The sequence below is a fragment of the Halyomorpha halys genome, unplaced genomic scaffold (assembly GCF_000696795.3).
Source record: "Halyomorpha halys isolate HHAL.00 unplaced genomic scaffold, Hhal_1.1 Scaffold281.1, whole genome shotgun sequence".
NCBI classification, from domain to species: Eukaryota; Metazoa; Arthropoda; class Insecta; order Hemiptera; family Pentatomidae; genus Halyomorpha; species Halyomorpha halys.
Window position 1 is genome coordinate 981202 of NW_027108453.1, and position 6838 is coordinate 988039.

Consider the following 6838-nt stretch of genomic DNA (forward strand, 5'->3'; position numbering starts at 1 on the left):
TTTATTTTTTTTTTTTTATTGTTTATTTTTTTATTATCCAACATTAAATACTCACCTCATCATAGAGATGCTGTGAGAAGTAGCAGGATATGAAAGTGAGAGATGTCCAACCAACGACTGTATAACTTACGTTCATAACTAAATCCATGTTCCCGGCTTTCAGGGCCTGAAACCCAACAATATTTTACAACTTACTCTTCGAATCAGTTTATTTAAAAAGTTCGAACGACTGATTAATTAAACGATTTCTAGAAATGTTATCATAATTTTATAGGCATAATGGTTTATTATTATTAAAATAAGTTTATTTTCAGTAATTATTCAGGCATACTCTAAGCTCCATTTCATTTTCACCTAACCATAACTAATTGGCAGCCCAGAAAGCCTTTTAGAGAAAATGCCCTGCTCAAGGCGATTCTTCTTAATCTATCTCATGTAATCTATTATTAGAATACGTCATTAAAATGCGACGAATACCAAAAATTAATCCCTTTAGGTGATAAAATACCGGTCCTTGGGTATCCTGATGATTTGGTACTATTGGGTGAGGACAAGGAAAGTATAAAACTAAATACAACTATCAAGGAAACTAACAATGTAGTAAAGAACTAAGTCTTGAAATAAATACGGATAAAACCAAATATATGGTTAGCAGTAGACACGGAAGGAATTTCGGTAATATAGATAAGAGAAAATAAATTTGTTCAAAGCATGTATTACCTGTTCAGGTAGATTGATATGTTTAAATATTTAGGTTCTACGGTAACTAGAAAAAATTAAATTGATGAGAAAATAAAAGTGGCGTAAAGGCGGGAAATTCTTTTTATTTTTCAATTTCGAAATTGCTTAAGTCGCGCCTTCTATCCAAAAACATAAAAGCTAGAATTTACAAAACTCCTTCCCAGTGTTTTACTAAGAAAGAACAGTACCTTAAAGTTCTTGACGGAAAAAGGAAGAATTAACGGCTACACTACGTTGAATTGAGGGAACTGAATCCAGTAAATATAATTCAGGTTATAGATGGGCGTGTAAGATTGTGATTCTGAATAACGAATGTATCCCTAAAATGTTAATAAAAACTGAACCGATGGGTAAACATCCGAGGGATCGACCAAAACGTAGATGGAGGATTGCGCTAAAACTGATTTACTGGATTTCGGTTTGGAGGGACGTCTATGAACAGTTGTACTTAGAGAACGATTGGTGGTATCGGCATCGAACCTTCGGGTTCGCTAAGCCTTAATTGTTATTATTGTTAATATTTCGTACAAATAATGTAAACTAAATGCAAGATTGCAAATGATGAGGTAGAAACCTGGAAACGTCGAACATAGACACAAAGGAAAAAAATTTACAAAGGAAGGGGTTTCATTCGCAAGATATTTAAAATTCATATCCTTCCATAGTAAAGATAAAACATTTCATACTCATTACCTTTATTTCGAATGACCTAAGGATTTCCATCTGATTCAGTTGGTACTGTTAAAAAATTGAAATTTTGAAGGGCTAGGCCGGCAGTACTTTGTAAGGAATTACTGTTACGAGATCAATGGTTGTGCAAGAAGGTGATTTGATCAGAAGCCAGACTTTTATCCAATTATCCAGGAGCCAGACGGCTCCTGAACCCACAGGGCTGACTCACGGCTAAAGTGAAACAGAAAATAGTTATCTGCCACAGCCGGATTCGAACCCGGGTTCTTATTGTTAGTAGTGCCTTACCGCTGAGCCACCCGCTCCCCTTTTTCTTTATATGCTTAGGTTACTCCTGTTCATTGCTTCTAATTAACTTTCAGTTTTATACTTACCACTGTTGTTTATGTAGCTTGTAATAAACCGCTATATTTTTACTTAATTTTTTTTATTAAAATACATCAGTAAAATGTTAAATATTATCTTTTTTTCTTACATTTTTCATTATATTAATTTTAATTTTCATTATTTATATATTTGTGCTAGTTCGATTTTTTTTTCTTATTTCATATTTTTTCGTTTTTCATTTTTGATATATTATCATCATCATATTATCCCAATATTTCACGTTACCTTCTTATTCATACCTACATACTATATGTTAATTTCTTGTTATTTTTCATTTTATCGAGTTTGTTATCTTGATATTTACTGATCCCTGAAAGTATCACTCACCGCACCCTGGACCATATTAGGAACCTTTTTATACATCGATTTCCATTCCATACTTTCTCCACCTTTGGCAATTTATTGTTTTAATAGTTATAAATAATTTTATAAAAGCCTATTCGTATGAATGTACATGGGTAATTGGTCTCTCTTCGCTGACCACTTACCTTTGTTACTGAAAACAGAGACAGTGTTATAGAAAGTGGAACGATGATATTTTGTGAAATGTAAAGCTCCCCAAAATATTTCCTCATTAGATGAATTAGTCTGCAAACAATACAAAGACTTTTTATTAAAAAAAAAAGAAAAGTTTTTTGGTTTACAAAAAAAGTTATATTTGGAATTTATTAATAATAAAACGTACTAAAGTTTCTCAATAACTTTCATTACTACCGTTATAAATATTAAATAAAAACTCTAATTGATAAGAACTCATTTAATCGATAGTTTAACTGATAACTATCGATTATTATTTTAAAAAATGAGCTATCGCAATCAACAAAGAAAAAAAAACTTAAACTCCTCTTAAAATATTAAACTTTATGTTTTAAAGTTTGATAAAAACAAAATTACGTCCGTCAGATGTTCGAGGGTTTTCTCAGAAACTATTGGTCCGATATTTCTATAGATTTGTCATTAAAAATTCTATCGATTAAGATTTCAATTATTACTTCTTCGAAAAGATATTAATATTAAAGCAATATGAAAAGTTAAAATTAATCGATACGCGAGTGCGCAATCTTATAATCGATTTTCATATTCTGCACATACGAAAATAGATTAAAGGACACTTATACATAAGAAAACAGGAAAAACTAAATAAATCGGTACGTGATCTACGACGATAGAATTCTCATTTTCTGCTTCTGCGAAAACGTACTGAGGGTCCTTAATATGTTAGAAATCCAAAATTTAAAACTAATCGATTATCTAGTATATATTATTTATATACTTTGAATTTATTATATACTTTGAATTTATTATTTATTAAAATAATAATAATTGAGATGAGTCAATGTTTTATTACTTTAATGAAAGCTATGTACAATTACAACTTAAAAATGATGAGTCTGTCACGTATAGTGAGGGGCGTGCAAAAAAAAATTAATTTTTCATTCGGAGCTCCATACCTTTGAAACTACCTTCAACACTAGAACACCATTGAGAGTTGAGTACATTTGCTAAAATATGAGCCCTAAAGAACTATTTACGTTCAACAGTTCCCGAGATGCAGTTTTTTATTAAGCAATATTTTACAATAAAATAACGAAAAATTAGTAGATTTTAAATTAATTTTAAGAAAACTATGTCTCAGTAATCATTAGAGGTAGAAATGTCCATTAGAACTCAAATTAAAGCTAGTTTAATGTACTGTAAAGTGGTTTATAATAGATAGATGATTTATTGGTTGGTTTAGAGTAGTTTATTTTATTATTAACACACAATTTTGAACCAAATATACTCTCAACGTTTTGGCCCTCAGGCCATTTTCAAGGAGACAACCTTAAACATTGATGTCTTCTTTAAAAATTTTGTCTGTGGGCTAATTGCCCATGCCATATATAACTTTATATATTTTAAATCTAAAACTTTTTCACATAAATAATTGTCTCTTTTTTATACTTACTAACATCATTTATGTATGTATCATTTAAATTTTAAGTTTAAAATTAAATTTAAAACATCAATATTTAAGATTGTTTCCTTAAAAATGGCCTGAGTGCTGAAACGTTGGAGAATTTCTGAAAATAAATGTTGAGAGTATATTTGGATCAAAATTGTGTGTGTTAGTAGTTTATAATGTTTATCTTCGTAACAATAGTAGTTCTTATGATATTTGAAAAAATAAATTCTCACAATGTTGACTTCTAGTTGTTCAGATAAAAGTTTGGATTTACAAAAAGATATATTTTAGGAACCATTATGCATCATATGCTAATATCATAAAAACTACTACCCCTAAGAAGATAAATGTCATAAAATACTTTATATTGCGTTAAACTAGCTTTATTTTGAGTTTTGGCAGACATCTGTACATTTATATAATACATAATCTGTACATGTATATTTATATATAAATTTATCTATGAGATATATTTTTTCATAAATCAAACATTTTGTAAGAACTACTAGAAATTAACATTTTGTGGATCTATTTTATCAAATATCATGAAAACTGCTACTCCTACGAAGTTAAACATTATAAATTATGGCACATTTAAACTTTTTTTTCCGATCCCTCTAAAAACAGAAAAAAACATTAAACTAATTCAACCATTAATTTATATATTAATATATTATTATATATTAATTTATATATACATATATATACGTATGGTTAAATAATTCAAATTGAATATTACATTTTTCTACCAGTGGTACTTGAAAGTTACGATGAAATATTTATCTTGTACTGATGTGTCCATTCCACATGTATACTACCAGAAGAAATCCGAAGGTGAGGGGCCTCCTCAACACGTTAAACTAGCTTTATTTTGCGTACTAATAATCTATTAAGACATCTGTGCGTCAAATAGTTCCTGAGATTTCCCAATATAAATTCACTTACTACTGATTTTTCTGTGCATTTTTATTTTTATGAACTATTGTTTTTATATCTCGGGAACTACGGAACGTAAATAGTTCTATTAGGACTCATACTTTAGCAAATGTATATTAATTACTCTACTATCAATGATGTTCTATTAGGTTTTCTAGTGTTGTTGATTAGTTTAAAGATGTGGGGCTGCGAAAGAAAAATTATTTTTTTCTAACGTTTTGAAGCAGCCGCCATTTTGTATTTTCCCTTTCTATACTTGTTAGACTCGTCAATTTTAATTAGTAATTATACATAGTTTGCATTTGAGTAATCAAAAATAGAGGTGAAATGACTGACTTTTTTCTCCTCTCGGACCCTTGTACTATTACAATTATAAACCTTTGTGCAATAATTAGAAGTTTTGTTTTTCTTGTTGAATTGTGATAGATTCACCAAAAACTTACGCCAGTATATCGTTGTGCTCCTGGATTATCTGCCTCAAAACCAGATCACGGTGTGGATTCTTACGATCTTTTGACCACAGCTGTAATCTTGTGCCGACAACTCTCAATTCCGCGCACATATACGCCACGGAGGCTGGGAGCATACAGAGCATGGCAATGATGTGCATACCTCCGACAATAACTTGATAATATGTGCAAAAGAGTGTCGTGTAGAAGAGAAAACTTCGCTCGTTCTTCGCGTTTAAGTAGCCTTCAAAGAAGTTCAATTCGACAGGCGGGTCGGAAGATTCGTAGAAAGTTAATAACACCAAATCGTAAGCTATAGGACATATCGTAAAAAAGAACCAAAATATAACCAAAAAAATCCATTTGAAATTGATTAGTTTCCATGATTTGGAACAAAATTGATCGAAAATCTCCATTTCCCATGTATGTACCCTCTTCTTTAGGATCTCCCTCATACCATACACAAACTGGTTCAAAAGATGTACATTCTTGAAGAACATGATCAGTTCTAGATGGATAATCATCATACCCGTGACGTAGGTACCAATGGAACTTTCCAGGTATAGCTTCCTGAAGCCGATTTTAAAAGCTGAGAAATGGGCCATGACATTCATCAACTGATAAATGTACGCTCTGGCCTTCTGAATCATTTTAGAATTCTTGGAGACGTCGTAATATAACCAGAGACCCGAAAGTTTCATCATTTTAGCGAACATAGTAAGGTTCCTATCTTCTTTAGTGAAAAACATGTTTTCCTGGCCAATGTTAGAAAGTCTTTAAGGAGGCCAAAAGCTTAAAATCAATATTTTATGAATATTTGGTCGAAAAACTCGAATTAGTCCAGTAATTGCGGATAATTTGAGCCATTGGTCCTGTAATTAAAAACTTTCTCCAACACCTCCCTGAATAACGAGGAGCTAACAATGGGAGATAAAACATTCAGGCCTCCTTGTCACAATAATTATTCAAACCTCTCTAAATCTATAGTCATTGAACATATTCTTGATCTAACTTAATATTTCTACTCCGTGGGGTGAAGATTAAATTGCGCCATAAATCAACTATTAATTAAACTTTTGTTTTATAAATAGTATTTCCTGTCATTTTTTTTTTCTACAGAATTTATTTCTTCCTCCAATAAACTGATTCAGATTCTAACTATACAGTAAGATATAATGTAAAGCCAGTTCCACACGTTTGATATTTGCCGGAAATCCAAAATGCCTACAAATACTTGATAAAAAAAGAAAGTAATGAAGATAAAGACATATTTATGTGTTTCAGAGGGGCAAACAGAAAGCAAAACACTATTTTTATTATAAAAAGAACAAAATGAAGATCGACCAAGTAGGTGTTTGATGATAAAAAATCATTGAAATAGTAATGAATAACCTATAAATTTAACATTTGTTCTACAATTTTAAAATGTAGTTGTATATTAAATCACCCAGGCATACAATATTTTTATAAATGTACATTTGTGTTATGTTAAATAAAAAATAAACCGCTAAATTCAAATGATAAGATTTGAAGCTGGAATTGTCTCTCCCCATTCTATGTTAGCCCTCTGGCTACCAATCCATTTAATATATAAATCAGTGGACCCAGTACCTGATCTTAAAATGCCATCAGGCAAAACAAGATAAAATGTAAATAAGTGTATATTTTTTTTTTTGTTAAGTAATATATA

General features: G+C 30.6%; 1 protein-coding gene across 1 annotated transcript; it reads right to left on the reverse strand.

Annotated features, from left to right (window-relative positions):
- Positions 1-43: 43 nt before the first annotated feature.
- LOC106680703 (uncharacterized) lies at positions 44-6029 on the reverse strand. The gene is made up of 3 exons (XM_067046775.1): positions 5143-6029; positions 2307-2406; positions 44-166 (listed from the first exon to the last, which is right to left on the reverse strand). The coding sequence occupies exons 1-3, from the start codon at positions 5895-5897 to the stop codon at positions 44-46; spliced, it is 978 nt and encodes a 325-aa protein (XP_066902876.1). The 5' UTR covers positions 5898-6029.
- Between the last annotated feature and the right edge of the window lie 809 nt (positions 6030-6838).

Coding starts and splice junctions, on each gene's coding strand:
- LOC106680703 (XM_067046775.1), bottom strand. CDS start 5,897: ATGTTTTTCACTAAAGAAGATAGGAACCTTACTATGTTCGCTAAAATG. Junction 2,407..5,142: donor GAGCACAACGATATACTGGC/GTAAGTTTTTGG, acceptor TATTGTTTGCAG/ACTAATTCATCTAATGAGGA. Junction 167..2,306: donor CTCTGTTTTCAGTAACAAAG/GTAAGTGGTCAG, acceptor GTTGGGTTTCAG/GCCCTGAAAGCCGGGAACAT.